At 43.1% G+C, this 22,214-nt stretch overlaps 1 protein-coding gene across 1 annotated transcript in view; it reads right to left on the bottom strand.

Annotated features, from left to right (window-relative positions):
- Positions 1-22,214, bottom strand: part of PTEN (phosphatase and tensin homolog) — an 84,519-nt gene that overhangs the window by 8,939 nt on the left and 53,366 nt on the right. Inside the window, exons 6-7 of the mRNA XM_015813264.2 lie at positions 4,108-4,249; positions 1,938-2,104 (exon numbers count right to left, since the gene is read on the bottom strand). Coding sequence (XP_015668750.1) covers positions 1,938-2,104; positions 4,108-4,249 — 309 coding nt within the window. The remainder of the gene's footprint in view (positions 1-1,937; positions 2,105-4,107; positions 4,250-22,214) is intronic.

Raw genomic sequence — 22,214 nt, 5'->3', positions numbered from 1 at the left:
ACCTTGACAGATAAATTCTGGATATTGACAAAATTTCTGTCAATTATAAAAAGCCACATTGCTTTGGTCCACACATATACTATGTCAATACATTATGACATCCTAGGTTCTTGAGAAGAACTCAATATGAATGAAGGCCAACATCAACTAAAGAACTGGCAGCAGTTATTCCGTGTTGTTATGTTTATAATAATTTATTAAATTTATATGCCACTTGATTCCCAGTGACTCAGGGTAGTTTACAGTTATTAAAATATTTAAAACAAAGCTAGACCTAAATATCTTAAAAAAATTATCCTACTTAAATTAAAAATTTAAGTTGATACATGTCCATCACAGGGCATAAACCTAAGGCGTTAATTTCTTATATCTTTAACAGTGTATATTTTTTGTAGTAAAGTCTAAAAGGCAGCAGATTCCATTTCAAGTTTTTTTTTTCATTTTCTACATACAAAGGTCCATCTGTTTAGATAGACCCATTCCATGCTAATCGGACTATAACAAAGTTGCATCACCCAATATACATCTGGAAGGTCTCAGAAGTGGTGTTTTCAAGGAACACCCCCCCCCAAAAGTGGGGATCCCAGCAAAACAGCCCAATTATAATTCAATGACAGAGTTTGACTGGCCAATTAGAGGAGAGACCTAATAAATACAAAGGAGAGCAATGAAACAGAAGATGCTAGAGAAAGAAGAGATAGAATAGTTATCTCTATATGCATCTCTATATTTCCTGGTTCAAAATGAAAAGATACTTTAAAATGTTTCCTGAGATGAAGGGGGAGCTATGTATAAATATTAATGGAGTCATTTCTACTGGAACAGTCAACAAAAACGGTCACTGTTTTACTAGTTATTCTAGCAAAAGCATCCTACACGTGTAGAGACACTTTTAGAAGTCCTAAAGCAGCAATTACGTTTTTTTTCAATCCTTTCCCGAAGGAATCCTAAGTAAGTGAACAAATGCCTACAATCTTCACAAGATTCACTTTGTGACATCTGATTTTGTTTCCCTCTTTATACAAGAAAATGGTCAGATAAAGACTCATCTGGAAAGTCTGATCAGATGCCAGGAAGATTTACCTCACATGGTATTTATCCTTAGTTGGGATCCAGGTTTTTTGCAAAAGCAGAAGGCAATTCTGCCAATCATCCTGCTGAAATCTCCTGTCTTCCGTAGAGTCTTTTGACCCTTCAGGAATAGTTTTGAGGAGCATATGATCCCAAAGGGAACTCTAGAACTCTTTTCTAGATTCAACTATCTGTCATGCAACCTGATCACTAAAGTCAACCAATTTTCATAAGGTCTGCCACTTCCCCCTCCAGAATCAGTCTGAAAAAGAAAAATCAGCTTATTCTAGTAGAGGACTGGTTGCGTCTTTTCACTTCGCTTCAAGCAAGTCCCATTCTACTGACCTCTTTATGTATAAATGTGACTTATGAAAAACCAATTTATATACTGCTGTTACATAAACCTTGATGGCTGAAAATTTGCAGAACCACTGCAAAAGTTGGACATTTATACAGGCGCAAATAGCTAAGAGTATTTTCTCTCAAATTCATCTAATTATAAAACGGCAATCCTTTTAGATTTTGTAAATAAGCTAAAATGTTGCAGCAGTTGTTTATTCTAAAAGAAGGTTGGAAAACGTCATATGCTGCACATTAAAGTTGTAACATGGAAATTTCATGAAATATAAAACAGAAAGAGTCTTCCTTTAGTGGCTTTCCAAAACATTTCAAACAACAGAAAGTGGGTAAATATTACACATATGCTTCTGTTTTTCACCTAAACTCAGCAGCACTGATAGTAAAAGCATGAACCTCTCAGATTTGTTGAAATTCAAGGGAAATGCCTGAAATAAATGAAGAGAGGGTGAATAAATTTAGCACTTAGAATTAAAAACCAAACATGTTATCAAGTTAAAAAAACAAACCTTTTTCAACATCTTGTTTTGCTTATGGAAGAATTCCACCTTGATATCACCACATACTGGCAACGGCTGAGGGAATTCAAAGTACATGTATTTGTCTTCACGTCTTGTAGGTCCTGAAGAGGAGGTGAATATCTTTACCTTAAGCTGGTAGACCACAAAGTGAGGAGCTGTGCAATAAAACAATTTTTACACAATGAGATTAAAGAACCATCTTAGTTCTAAAAGAATTGTAACAGTAATCAAAAAAAAAAACATTTTAAAAAGACTTTAGGACAAGAATATCTAGTATTGCTTACATTATGCTATAGTTATATCAACCCTACATTAACAACCGGGAAAAACTCCAAACTGTTCCTGTTGCTTCCACATCAACTCAGCACAAAATGAAAGTTGAACTGACATGAGATTTACCTTCTACAGAAAGATATTATACATGTAGTCTTAACGATCCTGCCCATTAGGATTGGAAGTTAGGACAAACGTTAAATGAACTACCTCATGTAACAACCAAATATCCCTGCTCTCTAAGTACAGGTCATTAAATGGAGCTCAGGGGTGGAAGAGTGTACATGCGAGCCAGCAAAAAACAATGAGAAAGGAAAATGTTAGGAGCATTCATTCTGTTGCCCTTCCTCTTGCCAAAATGTCCCTTGAGAGAAAATGACAGATTTAATATAATTTTATAACTGCAGATAAGCAACTGTTTTATCATATTTTATATTTGACTTATAGTTATCACCTGTAAACTGACTGTAGTGCCTAGTTATTTATACCATCTTATAATGTCAAAGACGTGATCAGGACACATAATTGTGAGAAATATCATCTTAATGACCTCAGTTGGTAGAAAGTATAGGAAGTTTTCACCCATGATGTGATTGGCAATTTAAGAAGTAAAACTAAATCGCATCTAAGTTCATTTGAAAGCAAGTTTAGTTTAACTAAATGAAATTTACTCGGAAAAAAAGTACAGGTAGTCCTCAAATTAGCCCAAAATTTCTGTTACTAAGTAAGCCATTTGTTAAGTGAGGTTTGCCCCATTTTACATTTTTTGCCACAGTTGTTAAATGAATCACTGCAGTTGTTAAGTTAGTAACACAGCTGTTAATGAATCTGGCTTCCCCATTGACTTTGCTTGTGAGAAGATCACAAAAGGTGATCACATGACCCCAGGACATTGCAACCGTCAAAAATAAATGTAAGTCAGTTGCCAAGCATCTGGTTCTGATCATGTGACCACAGGAGTACTGCAACTGTCATAAGTATGAAAAAACATTCATACGTCACTTTTTTCAGTGCCGTTCCAAATTTGAACAGTCACTAAACAAACTATTGTAAGGACTATCTGTACACAGCAATTTAAGTATTGATTTTAGTTTTTAAAAAGTTTATTATATTATCTATTCCAGTACATATGCTAAAATCAAGGACAAGCTATAATTAAGTGAAATCTTTAGAGCATTTAAAAAAAGCCTGTGACTTAAGAGAGATGGAAGCAACCTTTATATAAATATTACATGTTATGCCATGTCACGTCTTGTATTATTATACTATACTATATTTAAATAAATAAGGATTGTAGACATAGTATTCTTGCCATACTAAAATGAGTATCTCCAACCAGGAGAAGCATAACAAATTTCTATCACGAGTGCTGCTGTGCATCTGCAGTGAACAACCCACGATAGGCTGACTGAATTCCCAATATTCTTTTAGACAACCTTATGCTGCATTAGGATGTTAGGATCACATTCATGATACACCCTGAATCAATTGTGCCTGATATTCTGCAGGGCAAACCAAAATGTGAGGGCAAAAGTTACAGAAGAATCAAATTGAACTCTGGAATCTCACCTATCTCTGGAAAATACGGAAAAATCAAAGTAAGGAGATATTATCTATATTGTCATGGTCACTCAAAATAAATTAGGTGAAGGGGAAAGAGGGTAAAGGAAAAAGCTGGCCAGAAAAAAAGTGAGGGATAAAAAGTCTAAGAAATATATATTCCAAGAATGCGGAAGGTTATTTTCTCAAACTAGTGACTTTTTAATATTCTACTGGAGAAGATAGAATTATTTAATAGTACTTTATATGGATTTCATTTTTAGTAAGAAATATACAAACATTGCATATAATTCCACATAGTATGACTGCTTAAAATGTTACTTACTGCAAGTGCCGCCACTGAACATTGGAATTGTTTCAAACATCATTTTATGAAACAGCAGTGCTACTGGTCTGTAATCCAGATGATTCTTTAACAGGTAGCTATAATAATATACATAGCGCCTCTGACTGGGAATAGTTACTCCCTTAATAAAAAGAAAAAACATTTTGTCACAATTTGTTAGCTGAACTGACTTTCATAAATTCTAAAAAGGAATTACATGCAGCCAAATCTATCAATAGAAAAGAATATTTGTAGCTCAGGGTTGAACTGTGGGGTCCTTAGTGCTGTCTGTGCTTGGTTGTTTTTTTGTAAACATTTCATTACCAAACTAGACAACATCATCAGTGATAGGAGGTGGGGTGTGCTCTCTGTTTAACCCTAACCCTCACAAATCTATCAATCTCATACATATTTTATGATAGTCTTAGAGGTTTAGTGTAACTTTTCTACAATGCATCAATGAGGATCTACAACACCTATCTTCAGCATACACTTTCTATACACCAAATTGCAAATAAAATGTAATCAATCCAAGAGGGCAGCCAATCCACACTGGTTGGACACTTTTACAGGACATTCAGAGGAGTAAAGTATATTGAAATATTGTTGTTGCTTCTGTCCAGGTTTACACTGTACATAGCTAAGAAAATAGCACAGAATTGTTTGAAAAAAAAAATAGCTGTGCAAATGGAACGTGATTTGTAATCTGATCTACAAAATCTATTACTGTGATTCTTATCCTAAGCCTGTAGCATATTATAAAAACAACATTCATCATTTTTTTTGTAGAGCAACAAATTACTACAATATTCCCATCACCATCATCATACGACTTTACATACTAATTTTATGTTTGGTTGAGTTTTCCAAATCCTTATATTTGGCCACAACATTGCTAAGTGCAGTTAGTATATTAAAAATTGTATATGCATTAATGGGAAGATATGTGGTTCCTCCTCAGTAAATTATCTGTGAATCTGATCCTCTTATTACCATTCATTGTTTAAAGCAAAAGAATGAGACGAAGTACAAATAACTACACCCACATCATTGCTGAAGAATGAGCGACATATTCTTCCTGAAGACAGAGCCTACCCATTTTATGAATTGTAATCTATTTTGTAATCTATTTTGTTTCTCATTCTTCTCTCCCTTTCTTTGTCCTGATAACCATATTAGACCACTTTTTCTTCCCAATAAAATGATCCCTTTCTTTTAAATCATTTATTATCCCATTTACATTCTACCTGTTTTGCTTTTTGAACAAAGAATGTTTTGTCTGTGCACTGTAGTCTTTCTGTGTCCCTGATATAGAATGGTTTGTATTGAAATAGATAGACATATATAGGAGAAAAACCAATGTTAAAATGAGGTGCTTTATTTTATAGCTAATTAATTTTAATCAGTAGTTATTAATTCAGTTTTAGGTTCTTTTTGGGATATGGCTTTTGGCAGATACTCATAAACACACTTTTGTACTATCACATTATGTGTGTGATGCATTATCAACATCAATTATGGGGAGGGGACAATCTCCAGAATTAGTTTCTGATGAAGTTGACAACCATTGATAAAGTGGAGAATATGGGAATTGCATAGGATCATTTTTTCCCCATGTCTAGAGTACTTTGGAATGTGGTTATCTTAAATCCGGGTCATGTTCTTTTTAAGTGAATATGTAGAAACTCCACTAGAAGAAGGGGGGACCAAAGGGAAAAACCAAACGACTAGCCACTTACTTCTAGAATTCTAATCTGCAATAGGTCTTTATGAAAAACAAACATTATAGATTAAAGACAGATTTTTGATCTAAGAAATTCTATTTTTGTCTCTTTAATAAATGCTAATAAAAGAAAATTGATCTAAAGAACAATCATATTCAAAATAGTCTCAATAGAATTGATAGATGATAAAGATTTTACTACGTTCCATAATCTCTTATTTAGAATTATTCTAATTAAATTGGAGTATAGTGTAAGAATCAATCACATATATTGGTGTCGGTGAATATTTAAAAAGGCAAATTCTCTGCCTGACTTCTTCTTATCTACTGGTAAATGCAGGGATGGCAAAGTGGCAGGCAAATATTTTTTTATTAGAAACTTTTTGCTGTAATATTATTTATTAAATTTACAGTGCATTCAGAAAGTATTCAGACCCCCTTCACTTGTGTCAATTTTGTTATGCTGTAACCTGATTCTACAGCTGTTGAAATTCATTTTTTCTCATTAATCTACACTCAGTACCTTATAACGACAAAGTGAAAACAGAAGTTTAGAAATGCCTGTAAATTTATTAAAAAGAAAAAGCTGAAATATCACATTGGCATAAGTATTCAGACCCTTCACTCAGTACTTTGTTCAAGTACCTTTGGCAGCAATTACAGCCTCAAGTCTTTTGGGGTATGACGTGACAAGCTTTGCACACCTGGATTTGGGGATTTTCTCCCATTCTTCCTTGCAAATCCTCTCAAGCTCAGTCAGGTTGGATGGTGACCATCAGTAGACAGACATTTTCAGGTCCCTCCAGAGATATTCAACAGGGTTCAAGTCAGGGCTCTGGCGGGTCCACTCTAGGACATTCACAGAGTTGTCCTTAAGCGATTTCTGTGTTGTCTTGGCTGTGTGCTTAGGATCGCTGTCATGTTGAAAGTGAACCTTCCGTGCAGTCTTGAGGTCCTGAGAGCTATGGAACAGGTTTTTATTGAGGATACCCCTGTATTTTGCTCCATTCAGCTTTTCTTTAACCCTGACCAGTCTCTCAATCCCTGCTGCTGAAAAAAACACCATGCTTCACAGTTGGGGTGATATTGGGCAGGTAATGAGCGGCGCTTGGTTTCCTCCAGACATAATGTTAGAACTGAGGCCCAACAGTTCCTCTTGGTTTCATCAGACTAGAGAATCTTTTTCCTCACAATCTGAGAGTCCTTCGGGTGCTTTTTTTGCAAACTTCAAGCGGGCTTTCATGTGTTTTGCACTGAGGAGAGGCTTTCCACTAGCCACTCTGCCATAAAAGCCCAGACCAGTAGAGGGCTGCAGTGATGGTTGCCTTTCTGGAATTCTGTCCCATCTCCATACAGGATCTCTGAAGCTAGTCAGAGTGACCATCGGGTTCTCCCTCAATGGGGCGTTGGTCTTACCTGAACGCCATTTCTCAGCATGATGATGGATAATCCACTTGATTGGGTTTCCTGAAGTCCCTTGTACCCAATAAGACTAAGTCTGAGATAGCCACGCCTCCTGCCTGGCCGCACATGCCCAGTTCCGACGGAGGCGAAGCAACAGACAAAGTCAGGCGTGTTGTTCTCCAGACCTCTATCACCNGAGGGTTAACAGACGGGGCACGTGATGGAGGAGATGAAACTACCCGCTGCAATACACGACGGCCAAAGGCAGCATCAGCAGAAGCAAAACTATCTATTTTATAATGACGGATAAATGGGGAAGGGGACGACCAAGTCGCCGCCCGACAGATGTCGCCAATAGGCGCCTGAGTAGCCCAGGCAGCAGAAGTGGCCGCGCTTCGAGTAGAGTGAGCTGTGATACGTGACGGCACAGCCAATGATTGGGATTGATATGCTCTAGCAATACAAGCCTTTATCCATCTAGCAATGGTGGTAGAAGAGACCTTGAAACCCATTGAGGTCGGAGCGAATGACACAAAGAGAGCCTCAGATCTACGGAAAGAAGATGTCCTCTTAATATAAATGTGAAGTGCTCTGCGAACATCTAAAGTGTGCCATCTGCGATCCAAGTCACTAGATGGACGAGGACAAAAACTTGGCAACACCACTTCCTGAGACCGGTGAAACATGGAATTCACCTTAGGAACAAATGTGGGATCTAAACGTAAAATCACACAGTCAGGGCGAAACAAACAAAGATCCTCCCTCACAGAAAGAGCAGCCAATTCAGAAATGCGTCTGGCAGAGGTTACTGCCACCAGAAAGGCCACCTTCATGGATAGCAGATTGAGATCGCATGAGCGAATAGGCTCAAAGGGTGACCTGGTAAGGGCCTGTAAAACCTTTGACAAATCCCAGGAAGGATAGCGATGAACTGTTGGAGGTTTTATATTAGCTGCTCCTTTAAGAAAGGAACGGATCATAGGGTGATGAGCAAGAGAGGAAGCGTCGTCGCAAGAAAGAACCGTGGCTAGAGCCGCCACCTGTCTCCTAAGAGTACTAGAAGACAGCCCTTTGTCCATCCCGTCCAACAAAAACTGCAGGACCTGAGGTACAATGAGAGATGAGAATTGTACCTGATGCTTGGACATCCAAGATGTAAAAGCCCTCCAAGTAGAGTCATAAACTCTATTCGTGGAGGGACGTCTAGATGCCCGGGATGATATCAATGACTCTCGGAGAATAAGCTTCTGTAGTCAAACGTCTCCGCTCAATTGCCATACGGTTAGTTGTAGCCATTGAGGATCGGGATGGCTGAGCGCCCCCTGAGTGAGTGCTATCCGGTCTGGAGGTATCCGCCACGGGGTGGCTACAGATAGGCCCATGAGATCTGCAAACCACGGGCGTCTCGGCCAATGAGGGGCTATGAGAACGACCTCCGCCCTCTCCCGCAGAATTTTGCGGATGACTGCTGGAAGAATAGGAAGCGGAGGAAAAGTGTAAAGAAGGCCCCGGGGCCATGGGATGCGTAAGGCATCCACTCCCTCCGCCCCTGGAGACTGAAAGAGGGAGAAAAACCTTGGAAGTTGGGAGTTCTTTTCCGAGGCGAACAAGTCGAGGACTGGGTATCCCACTCTGTGAGATATGGCTAGGAACAGGCCTGGATCCAGACGCAATTCTGAATGATCCACCGTCGCTCTGCTGAGAGCGTCTGCCTGTTGGTTGATCTCCCCCGAAATGTGATCTGCCCTTATCGATAACAGATTGGCTTCTGCCCAAGAACAGAGCAGCGTGGCCTCTGTCATCAGAGCGCTTGATCGGGTGCCCCCTTGGCGGTTCACGTGCGCCTTGGCCGCAATGTTGTCCGTGAGGACAAGTATGTGTTGGCCTCTCATCTTGTGCTTGAAGTGACGCAACGCCAGCCAATTTATGTTGTGTGCCAGATCCTCCTTTGACCATCTCCCCTGGGCCATCTGAGACTGGAGGTGAGCCCCCCAGCCAAAGAGACTGGCGTCCGTGGTGAGTACTATCCGTGACTGTTCTCTGAATTTCGAGCCTTTGTTGATTGCTCGAGAACGCCACCACAGGAGAGAACGTGCTACTAGGGGAGTCAACCGCACCAGTCTGCTGGAGGATGTTAACTTCTTCCTCTGAAAGGGGAGGAGGAACCATTGCAGGACTCTCGAATGAAGTCTGGACCAGGGCACGATGGCGATGCAAGATATCATCTTGCCTAAGAGCTGGGAAAGGGTGAGGAGTGAGACTGACCTGGTGCGTTGTACCAGTTGGCCCAGAGCCCTGAGGCTGACTATGCGATCCGGCGAAAGATAGACCATGCATTGGGTCGTATCTATTACTGCTCCAAGATGAAGAAGCCGTGTGGATGGAACCAATTGACTTTTGGGGAAATTCACTAAGAATCCATGATCCTGTAGTACCTCTATAGCGCGGGTTACCTCTGATTGCGCCGCCTGGACCGACCTTGATTGTATGAGGATGTCGTCCAGATAACACTGGATCCGTATGGACTCCAGTCTGAGGTGAGCTGCCAGGACCGATAGGATCTTTGTGAATACCCTCGGGGCGGATGAAAGGCCAAACGGAAGTGCCCTGTATTGATAATGATAAGATCCGTAACAGAATCTGAGAAATCTGCGATGTGATTGAAAAATTGGAATGTTAAGATACGCCTCCTTGAGGTCTATGGACGTAAGGAGGTCGTTCTTCCTTATGCTGGCCAGAACAGATTGGAGTGTTTGCATTTTGAACTTTTTGTATATTAGATAAGAATTTAGGCGTTTTAGGTCCAGAATGGCCCTCCATCCTCCCGAAGCTTTTGGAACTATGAATAGGATTGAATAAAATCCTCTTCCCCGTTGATCGGGGGGGACCGGTTCTATTGCCTGTATTGTGAGAAGGTGGGTAATGGCTTACTTCATAAGAGCCCGTTTTGACGGGTTTGAAGGGGTTGGGCAGGAGATGAAGCGGTTTGCCGGTTTTGCGAAAAATTCTAAGGTTAGACCCTGATGAACTGTAGACAAAACCCAGGTGTCTGTAGTAGTGCCCTCCCATGTTCGAGAGAACAGGGAGAGGCGACCTCCTATGGGGGGACCTTCCCCAGAGTCACTTATTCCTCCGATAGGGACGGCCCCCCGCACCTCGAAAGGGCCGCTTAGACTGCTGTTGAGATTGCCTGGGTTTGGTCCCAAAGCGTTCCGCCTGTCGGTCCGATTTTGGGGTAAAAGGGCGTGCTGGTTGAGACCAGGTAGAGCCCTGGTTGTTGCCCCTGAATCCCTGTCGTCGATAAAAGGGGGTAGACTTTCTATCTGATCTCCTGCCTTGATGAGCCAATACCTTCTATGTGTCCTTATTCTCTACCAGGGCATCTCCAAATAGTTTTCCACCAGAGTAAGGAGCGGTGGACAAACGACTCTTAGATTTTAAATCCGCCTTCCATTGCTTCAGCCAAAGTAAGCGCCTGGTCGAAATATTGGCTGCTATTGCTCTGGCTGAAAAACTGGCAGCGTGCAGCGTAGCATCTGCTGTATACTCAATCGCCGCTAACACTTTCCCCAATGTTTGATGTGCACGAACCTGATCTTGAGGAATTAAATTTTGAAGCTCCTGGAGCTAAGTGACAGAGGAACGAGAGAAAAAGGAGGCAGAAGTGGAAGCCTTTATCGCCCACCCTGATGCCTGATGTGCCCTCCTGAGGGAGTACTCTGATTTTCTGTCCTCAGGTTTTAAGGCCTCCGCCATGTCCCCAGCAATCGTGGTATTGGAAAAGATGGGAGTGAGGGAAGTGTCAACAGAGGGAACCTCCAAGAGGTTGGTCAGGGATGGAGCTACACTGAACAACTTCTTGTCAGAGGACCCAGGAGCCGGAGAGATACCCAGATTAGTCCACTGCTTTTTAACCGTATTGGTAAAAATGGGGGGACAGGGAATGTGTTTTTGAGTAATAGTGCGCTCAGCGAACATAGGATTTGAAATCTGACTGGTGGAAAGGGTGGGTTCTGGTTCAGGTTCTGGCTCTATCTGGGATGAAGCTGAGGCTTTGGTCAAAATAGTTTTAAACAGGGCAGGATTAAAGAGCCCTACAAAGGGAGATGATTCCTGAGAATCATCTTCATCCTCTGATAAAACTGCTCCTCGTGATTCCTCAACATCGGAATAATATTCTCCGCTCAGGGAGGAATGTTCAGAAGGAATGGAACAGGCGTAATCTGGTGTGGGAGATTTATGCTGTGAGGGTGTAGAATGTTGAGATTTCTGTAAAGATGAAAGACATCCCAAGACCTGCGTAAGCATAGATTGTAATTGTTCTGGAGCAAGCATCTGTGGCTGCTCAGAACGGAGACCAGCGGCCGTGGGAGTGAACGTGGCCGAAGGAGGAGGGGGAGGGGTAGGCTGAGGAATTCCCCATGTCGGATTTGGATTGGACGCCATGGGATTGTCTATTAAAGATTGGGAGCCTCCATCTGGAGACAATGGTCTGTGTACCTGTGCAATTGTGGTAACCTGGGGGCTGAAAGGAGAAGCCCCGGGAGGTTCAGGAACAACCGGTACCTGCTGTGGCAACGCAACTTTTTGAGCCCTGGATATCTGTCTCTCTAGAGCCTGATGTCTCCTGGCGGCCTCTTTTTCAGCCCTTTTGGATGGAGCCTTACTTGAGACAGCTTTTGCCTTGGCCCTGAGCCTGTCCGCTACCTCAGTCTTTGATGATTTGCGCCTTCGCTTAGCAGGAGGACTGGTAGGTGCCAGAGCGAGATCAGGCTGTGACTCNATAGTGTTGAATGGACAGGTGACAACCAGTGAAAAACGCCCCTGAGATTCAATCAGGGAGATTGTGTCCTGAAATCTCTCAGCACAATACTGAAGATGGGTTGTATCAAGTAAAAAGAAACAGAGGACTGGAAAACCAGTATGAACTCCTTGCAATAAACCTGAATCCCTTCAGCGCAAGTCTGAGGGTGGGATAACCAAGTAGCAAAGGCTGGACGGAACCAAAGCGGCCCCCCTGCCAAGGAGAAAAACAGCCTCTATCCCTTCAGCACAAGACTGAGGGTGGGATTGATGAAGGCTGAAATATTAATCTGGTGATCAATCCAAAACAAGGATTAAGCCTGAGACCCTTCAGAACAAAGTCTGAGGGTGGGTCAACAACAAAACAGGCTAGGATCAAGGCCCAGAATATAATTAAGGCCCACTCCCAATGAGAGACCAGGTGATTGCTCTAAGAAAGGGAGTAAAGATCTATATTGCCAGAGGCAATGTCAGATAGATATGGCTGGGAACCACAGGGGGAATTAGTTCTCTTGGTTCTGCCCTCCCCAGAAAACAGGGGGGGGGGAACTAAACCAGCCTCCAAAATCACCAGAATTTTAAGATGATGCAAAAAAAAAAGGCGACCGCCAGTCACGTGGGGACCAATCTGCTGTCCCGCGCCGGCCCTGCAGTGCAGGCCACCATACAAGATGGCAGATGTCGGCCACGTGGAGATGCCCTGCAATGCAGGCCTCAATTTAAAATGGCGGCCACGGCCACGTGGCTCTGCGATGGTGAAAGCGAAAGAGAAATGAACCTTTTTTCTTTTTTTCTTTCTGCCAGGAGACTAGGGCGATTTGCTCAGTTTGGCTTTGCACAGTCACACCCCAAAAACGATCGCGCACAAGTAGAGAATGAGAAAAAAGGGCAACACGATCGAGAGAAGCCTCCCCCAGAAGCTAGGGCGATCCGCGCAGCTTGGGGCTTTAGCGGCAGCTCCGCACACCCCCAAAACGATCGCGCCTAACCAGCACCAAAAACGGCAGCAGCCAGAGAGCGAGAAAGCTCTCCTTGGCTGATTTTGCGATCCTCTAGCCTCCGCAGAGACCTGCCGATCAGCTGGGGCGAGCGGAGAAAAGACTCCACAACCCCCAGTTCCCGGACGCTGCAATGAAGCCTAGCAGCCTCTGGGAAGGCAGGAGTTCACTAAACTAATAAACCCCCCTCCAATCCCTTGGATAAGGGAGACGGGGGAAAATAAAGCGCAAATAAACAAACCGGAGGAAAGGATCAGGAGGTATGGGGGAAACAAACAAACAAATTGAGGATTTGAGAGAAAGGGAGAAATATCCAACGATAGGGAAAAATAGTTAAATAAAACCTGAAGTCTGGAGAGAAGAAACAACACGCCTTGTCTGGGTAGAAGACTAAGTCGGAACTGGGTATGTGCGGCCAGGCAGGAGGCGTGGCTATCTCAGACTTAGTCTTATTGGGTACAAGGGACTTCAGGAAACCCAATCAAGTGGATTATCCATCCCTCATGCTGGAGAATGCTCAGTTTGACTCTTCCGAGTCCTGGTTGTGCCAAACTTCCTCCATTTGAGAGTTATGGAGGCTACTGTGCTCTTAGGAAACTTCAGTGCAGCAGAAATTTTATTGTAGCCTTCCTCAGATCTGTGCCTTGCAATAATCCTGTCTCTGAGCTCTGCAGGCAGTTCCTTTGACCTCATGGCTTTTGCTCTGCCATAGTATGCATCGTCAGCTGTGAGGCCTTCTATAGAGAGATGCGTGCCTTTCCAAATCATGTCTAATCAATTTAATTTCCCACAGGTCGAACAATTTTTTATCTGTACCACCCGGAGGTGGGAAGGTGCCTGGTGAAGACCACTGTTTGCGAACGGCGCTTAGAAACAGGGATGGGCAAGGAACCTGATGCTGTGTCACCACCGTCTCAAAAAATATTGGATTTGCGTTCGAAGTGGACGGGGGGTCCTGTTGGGGGGACCTATGTTGGCCGTCGCACTGGCCTTGCGCAGGAGCGAAACAAAGAGGGCCGGATTGAACAGACCCCCCCGTAGGAGGGGGTTCTGGAGTATCCTCCTCCTCTGACCAGGGAATATCTGGCTGGTCTAGATCTGCAGGCGAAGAGGCCCCCGCTATAGGAAGATCGGGAAGGGGAGGGGGACCGTGGTACATAGGAGTCCCTGATTGGGGAACGTATGTTGCGGGTACGGCTGCCATTGACTCCGTTCCTGACATGTGGTGGGATTGCGCGACAAGGGCTCTATCCACTGCCCGTGAGATCAAGGCTTCAAGATAATCGTCCGGGGAGGACCCTGAGGGTCTAACCCCCTTAGCCCCGCCACTGTAGGGGTGAAGGTGGCCTCTGGCGCCTGACTCGCCCTGGCAGGTGGGGAAAGCGCAATTGGGTGGTCTTGCAGGGACCATACCCCCTGAGCAGAGGTGGAAGGCCCCAGGGGGAGGTCGAATTCTGGGGGCCCTGCCAGTTCAGCCTCTTCTCTGGCCTGCCTTTGCGCTCTGGAGAACTCCTTCTCCAGCGCATGGTGCCTCCTGCTCCTCCGTCCTTTTAGAGGCCTTTTTGGACACGGCCTTTGCTTTAGCCTTGATCCTGCCTGCCGCCTCCTGATTGGAGGAAGTGTGCCTGTTTTGGCCCACTGATGGGGACGCGGTGGTCCTGAGCTCAGGCACTGTGGAGTCCTCCATCCTGAAAAAGAGCTATCTCAGGGAGCACTGAGAGGAAACCCTGGCAGGAGATCTACTGGCTTTTGGGTATAGCCGCTGGAGCAGGGAATTGTTCTGCTCCCCTGGCCACCTGACCGGTAACTCAGTGCCTTCAAAAAGACTAGAAGGCAACCAGGAGGGTCGTGCGTCCACCGGTTGGAATAAACTGCGTCAGAGGCGTTGACAGCCAACTGGGATGCAGTCCAATAAGTCGTTTGGTGGCCAGGACAAGAAACGGTTGCACCAGAGAAGCAGAGGTAATTGGATGCAGGGTGACCTAGTTCTTGCCTTGGGTGTTCGTTGGCTATAGCACCCCCTTGGTAGCGGCCCGCCACGTGTTTAAAGTGGCGGCCATGAGCTCAAAATGGCGGCCCTGCGGCCTATGTAGGGTAGCTAAGAAGGCCGTTGTGTCCACGAGCCCTGAGCAGTAGGAAGCGGCAGGGGGAAATGGGAGCTGTCAATCAGTTATTGTGATTTACTGATCCCAACTATTGATTGTGCTCGCAATGAAGGGAAAAAGGTAGAACGTTTCCCTCAGGCGAAGAGAACAATCAAAATGGCTGCCGGCCAAACAAGGGAGCAGTGGGAAGATCAGGGAGTGATACTGTCAATGCTCCCAATTACCTGAGAGTGTGAGGACTGCCGTTTGGAAAGGGCCTGAAGGAACCCCTTGTGAATCAGCAGTGGAGCGGTTCATTCACGGCAGCCAAAATGGTGGCCGCGACGAACGGAGTATAAATTTTCGAACCGGAGGCCCAGGGCCTCGTGTGCCTTCAATGCAGCCCTTTCACAGCAGTTAAAATGGCGTCCGCAACTAACGGAGCGGCAAGAAGGCAAGTAGAAGTCCAGGGAAGAACGTCGAATGGAAGGTAATTACAGCGCTGGTCCCAGCACTGAAATACAGACGGGGAGGAGAAAGGCCCAGAGGCAGAAGCCTCATGAATAACTCCCAGAAGGAGTGCAAAAGAAGGAAAGGGGAAAAAAGGAAAAAACACCCCCCTTCCCCCTAAGCTTTTAGCACTATTTGAGACAGCGCAGATCCCTGGCCAGATATGCTAAAAAAAAGGGAGAATCCAATAATGGAATAAACTGACTACCTGATATGCTTGAGAGCCAAACCTGACATGTCTCGAAGAGCGGAGACCAAATCAAGACTGGGTTCTCCTAGCAACAAGGGGCGTGTCAAGTTTGGCTGGCTTGGTCTCAAGAGCAGGCAGACAGAAAAAACCTACTGGTGGATTCTCCATCTCCTGTGCTGGAGAAGCGTGCCTTTCCAAATCTTGTCTAATCAATTTAATTTACCACAGGTCGACTCCAATCAAGGTGTAGAAACATATCAGCAACGATCAAGAAAAATGGGAGGCAGCAGAGCTAAATTTCATGTGTTGTTGCAAAGGTCTGAATACTTAGGCCAATGAGATATTTCAGTTTTTTCTTTTTAATAAATTTACAGACATTTCTGTTTTCACTTTGTCATTATGGGGTACTGAGTGTAGATTAGTGAGAAAAAAATGAATTTCAACAACTGTAGAATCAGACTGCAGCATAACAAAATTGACACAAGTGAAGGGGGTCTGAATACTTCCTAAATGCACTGTGTATATTGTCCATTTCACTCAGCAAACTGACTATAGGTAGTCCTTGACTTAGAACCATTTGTTTATTTCTGTTACAAGTTACAACTGAAAAAAACTGATTTATGACCGTTTCATTTATGCAGCGTCTTCATGCTTATATGATCAAAATTCAGCCACTTGGCAACTGGCATGTATTTATGATGTTTGCAGTATCCCAGGGTCATATGATCACCTTTTGTGAGCTTCTGACAAACAAAATCAATAGGGAAACCATATTCCCTTATAACTGTGTTAATAGCAACTGCAGTGATTCACTTAACAACATGGCAAGAAAGATTGTAAAATGGGCCAAAATTCACTTAACAACTGTCTTGCTTAGCAACAGAAATTTTGAACTCAACGACTACCTTTAGTAATTATTTTAGCACTCTTCATAGATCTGCTGCTTTCTGGTGTGTAACAACAGTTTTGAAATGTCTAGAAATTGCAAAATAGTCAATACTCATTCCCTGCAATATAAACTACAGTTATGATATTCTGAAAACAGGCTATGTTCAGTATTATCTGAATTTACACATGGTAAACAGAACAAGTTTTGTTTTATGAAGGAAACAATGCTCCTTCATTAGCATGAAGTGATCTAAAATATATCCAGATCTTTCAAGAAAAGTATATAACATTAATAAGTAAACTCTTTCAAAGTCATTTCTGCAAAACCATATCCAGACAGCACAAATCAAAGGAATTTAATTTCAGATTATAAAATAACATATTCCATGCAAGGTATTTTCTATCAGATTACAAATCTGCAAGAAATTTGTTTGCTTTTCCAAAATATTCTTTACAGGCAGCTCAGATTTTTCACCATCTATGTATAACTGCAATTTTGTATTAAAAATGATAATTTAGAATCAGAAATCAACTTCAATTGCATTGACTTAAGATAGCAAGTTTCATCCGAGCCCTAAAATATGCACCTCTTTCTGAAAGCCAAATGAAGACAAGACTTTATTTGGAGGACTCAGGAATTGTACTCAATGGCTCATCAAGAACATATGGCTAATAAACAAAGAATGAGGACACAAGAGTTCCCCTTGAACTGACCAATGACACCAGATTAGCCCTCGCTAACCTCTTGGATCTCTCCCAGCCTCTATATATTCTCTCAATCTTCCTTTTCATCCCAGTTGAATGAACGTGATTGTTATTTCTGGCTTGTCCTTCAATTTGGCTATCATCATTCTCTAAGTGCTGTCTTTCTCTAGTTTAGCTCTTGTTCAAACATCAAGTATTGCTTTTCAAAAAAGACACTGCATCTAACTTTTTACCCCAAGTGGATTACCAATCATTAATATTTCCTGAGAACTGAGCATGCATGCAGGAATTGCTTAAACAAATGGGAATAAAAAAGAGACATGGTAGGGTTGTGCAAATAAAAGCAGGCAAGAAATTTACTGGAAACCGGCATTTGGGGGGGGGGTTTCACCTTACAGAGTATGAAATACCTATTTAGTGCTAGTCAAGTGTTCTCTTGTTTGCTAACTTTGAAGACACTAGAAAGAAATCTGCTTATTTTTCCATTTTTAAGGGGAGCAGATAAAACAAGAAGCATTCATTTCATGCTACTTAAGTATAATTATGATTTGCCTATATAGAAACAATGGGAGGAAACAGTCGCTAGATACACAAAAAAAAATCTAAGAGCTAAAATACAGACTGACATAAATGTAACAACTTAAACCAATCAAAAGTATAAAGAGACTTTGTATAAAATGGGTGGATACTGAGAGGAACAAAAAGAAACAAATGGACAAAAATGGTTTATATTACTAAGGCTTAATGACTAACTGTATTTTGAGACAGACAAGACTACTCTTGTCAGATGGTTGGAATGAAAAAACCAAACAAACTGGGTATATCTAATATTAGTGTTTCAGTACTATTTTAATTCTGAAACATCAAATTCAATTTTTATTTTAGATGAGATATTTCAGTTTTGTCTATTGCAAACATATTATTATAGGTCATCTTGCATTATCTGGCAACCCTAATAGGTTTAATTTTTCCTAAAAAATTATAGAAACATTCTCTTTAAAAAATAAATTGCTCACTGCCCCAAATTCTCAATGCATAATCATCACTTTTCAAGAAAAGGTCTCTACTCAAATTTATTCAAGTTTAATTGGAAATGGAGAGAACCTAACTGGAAGTACTAACTGTTATTTATAAGTTACGTATCACAGATGAAGATAAGTTCTTATGCAATCATCAGTTACTGAAGGGAAGGCTTCTGTGAAGAATAGCTGCTAGACCAGAGGTCCCCAACCTTTTTTGGGCACCAAGGAACGGTTCCCTGGAGAGAGGTTTTTCCATGGACCGGAGGGTGTATGGTTTTGTGTGCTGCCTGCATCTCGTGGATGAGGCTTTGCTTGTTTGTGCGGACTGGTTGCTGGCATGCCACAGCCCAGTACTGGTCCACAGACCGGGGGTTGGGGACCCCTGTGCTAGAGAATTATATTCTGGGTCTTCACCTTGGCATCTATCCGCCACTAGTATCCAAAATGATGCCTCCCTTGACATATATTGACCCTTTTAATCAATTCTGCCTTCTGGTAAATAGCCATTTACCAGAAGATTGTCTCCACAATAATTCTCCAAAATGATTGTGGCAATCATTTTGGAGAATGCCTATAAGATCCTTTCAAAATTCTAAATGCACACACTGAAAAGGCTAGGAATCCTCGATTGCCACCTTCAAATTCTGAAATATATTGCTTTGAGTAAGGCAGTATTCTTCACATAATATGAGAAGAAAGCATTAAATAACTCTGATTATTCACTACTTGATCCATGCCAGTTCTTAAAGCACAGCAAAATACAGCTACTGTGATTGTACTGAATCATTCTCAATACCAAATGGCCATTTTAAGTGTTCTGAATTCAGAACAAAACAACCAGTGTTTGCCCCAAGATCAGGACACAGTGATATATTTGCTGTATGACATTTCAAGAGTTCTAGTTCTCATCTATGCATTCTTCTAAGCCAGTGATGGTGAACCTTTTAGACTGAGACCGAGTGCCCAAACTTATTTATCGCCGGGTGTCAGGTGGGCGTGGCCCACTGGGTGGGTGTGGCTGTGGTGGTCATGGTAGATTGGGTGGGTGTGGCCAAGGTTGGCATGATCATCTTGATGTTGCTCGTGGGGAGGGACGCCTGGTGGGCTGGGCAGGGTTGGGGGAGATCCAGAGGGTCTCTGGCAGGTGGGGCGGTGGCCAACAGGCTCGTCCTGAGGGGTGAGGCGAGGCACGGCGAGGCAGGGCAGGAGTGCCATTGTCACAGGGCAAGGTGAGGCAGGGGCCGGGGCGGCTGCTGCCTGACACCATCAGCCCCCCCACACAAAGGCCAGCGAGTGCATGGGTGCTGGGATGCATCTGGCCATGTGGGACCTCAGCGAGTTAGCGGGTGGCTGGTTGAAGAGGGACAGTTGCCATCTCCAGGGCATGGCGTGCATGCCCAGAGAAAGGGCTCTGAGTGTCACCTCTGGCACGTGTGCCATAGGTTCGCCACCACTGTCCTAAGCCATGTAAATTTAGAAAATGCACTAAAACGTGTCAGCTATGCTCCCACTCTCTGTAACTAGCTGAAGGTAGGAGAGAGATGTATTAATAATCAGTTAAACATATACTGCTTTTTGCCCAACAGCTAAATTAATGCTTTTTAAAAATTCTTTGCTATGGGGAGTTTTAATTCCAGATAATGCAGAGTAATATTGTCCCTGTGTTGTGTCTACAGAGGTTTCTTTATCAAGGCACATTGCCAAATACCAAAATATGTTACCAGTATTTTTTTTATTTGAGCAACTTTCAGGTGCTAAATACAAACCTCACACTCCTTTGTTTGTCAAGATTAGTAATTAGGTTACTTTAAAAAAGGAATTGCTCATGTCCATTAGGAAAACTTGATTTTTGTTGTTGTTGTACGGTTAGCTGTTCATGGGTTGGTTTGAAGAAAATATCTTGCTATTGATTCTTTACTAGGCTAGGTTCTGTGGTACTGTCTGAGCAAGCAGTATCACAAGGACTGTTGGGTGGGGGGAGGAAGGAGTGAGCACTACTGGTATGTACACTACCTTGAGCTCCTGAAGAAATAAGTTCCTATCGTGTCCCACATCGAAATAGTAAAAACATAAATATTGGTTCTTTGGAATTCAGGAAAATATCCTGACATGACTTTTTTTCCAATATGGAGTTTGGGAGAGTTTTTATATTTATGTTCAGTATTAGAACATTTAAATTCAGGGCAGGTGGCATTTTTTATTATTACTAGAGAGAAGGAACAACCAAGGACCATATTTCAATAATCTCGTGGCATAGCCATGACCAGCATTTCTGAGAGATGTTTCTCAAATGCTAGGCTTTACTGGAGGTGGTGCTATTTTTCAGATGTGTCAAGTCTACACAAAAGCTTATACATGATTTTCTTTTATTGTTTTCTGCTAAAGTAAGGTGGAAAATGAGACTATTTTATGATGTAATTGAAGGCAGAAAAGATATGAGCCTCATGCAGCTGCCTGTTTATGATTAAGCTAACGTCTTTGATAAAAAGAAAACCCAGAACTACAGTCCTGTGTAAAAGTTCTGAGCAGTTGTGCAAAAATGCTGTAAATTAAGAATTCTTTCAAAAATATATATTTTAATTATTTTTATCAATTTACAAAAGGGGCGTTGTCTTACCTGAACGCCTTTTCTCAGTACGGAGATGGAGAATTCACATATGGGTTTTCATTGGATGCCTGCTCTTGAGACCAAGTAGTCAAACTTGACACACCCCCTCTTGCTGATCCAGTCTTTAACGAGGGCGAAGTGACTGAAGATGGACGAGGTGTTGACTCTCAGACCCCTACAATAGCCTAACTGACCTCAAGGGGTGGGTGTGAATTCTCCATCTCCGTACTGAGAAAAGGCGTTCAGGTAAGACAACGCCCCTTCTCCAGTACGGGAGATGGAGAATTCACATATGGGACATACCCAAGCTCCACAGTCCCAATGGGTGGGAAACATATGAGCCCTAATTAGAGTCACCGGCAACCACCTGCTGAAGAACCCTTCTTCCAAAGGAAGCATCTGCCGCAGCAAAACGGTCAATTTTGTAATGACGTACAAACGGGGAAGGCGACGACCATGTCGCAGCCCTACAAATCTCGTCAATGGACGCCTGGGTGGACCATGCCGCAGATGTCGCAGCGCTACGAGTGGAATGTGCAGTAATGCGCCTAGGAGCCGGTAGGGATGAGGACTGGTACGCCTCCGCAATACAGGCCCTGATCCACCTGCCAATAGTACCCGAGGAAACCTTCTGGCCCAAAGAGGCCGGACGGTAGGAAACAAATAGGGCCTCAGACCTACGAAATGGTTCCATCCGTTTAATATAACGCCGCAACGCCCTACGGACGTCTAGCGTGTGCCACTGCCGCTCCAAATCGTGGGAAGGATCGGGGCAAAAATTGGGCAAGATGACTTCCTGTGCCCTGTGGAAAAGCGAATTAACTTTGGGAACAAATGTGGGGTCTAGGTGAAGAACCACTCTATTGCTGTGAAAAATACAAAGGTCACTTCTGACCGATAAAGCGGCCAACTCAGAGATGCGTCTGGCCGACGTGATAGCTATCAAGAACGCAACCTTAAGAGAGAGATTCCACAATGGAACGGTCCTTATTGGCTCGAAAGGAGGCTTGGTAAGAGCCCGAAGCACGAGCGGTAACTCCCAAGAAGGATATCTGTGCACCACGGGAGGTCTAGTGTTACAGGCGCCTTTAATAAAAGCCCGAATCCTGGGATGGTGTGCCAGAGGGACTGAATCTGCACAGGTAAGTAATGTGGACAAGGCAGCCACCTGT

The sequence above is a fragment of the Protobothrops mucrosquamatus genome, unplaced genomic scaffold (assembly GCF_001527695.2).
Source record: "Protobothrops mucrosquamatus isolate PMUCROS unplaced genomic scaffold, P.Mucros_1.0 scaffold149, whole genome shotgun sequence".
Taxonomy (NCBI): Eukaryota; Metazoa; Chordata; class Lepidosauria; order Squamata; family Viperidae; genus Protobothrops; species Protobothrops mucrosquamatus.
Note: the sequence above shows the minus strand (reverse complement) of the source record. Positions and strands in the feature narration are given on the sequence as shown.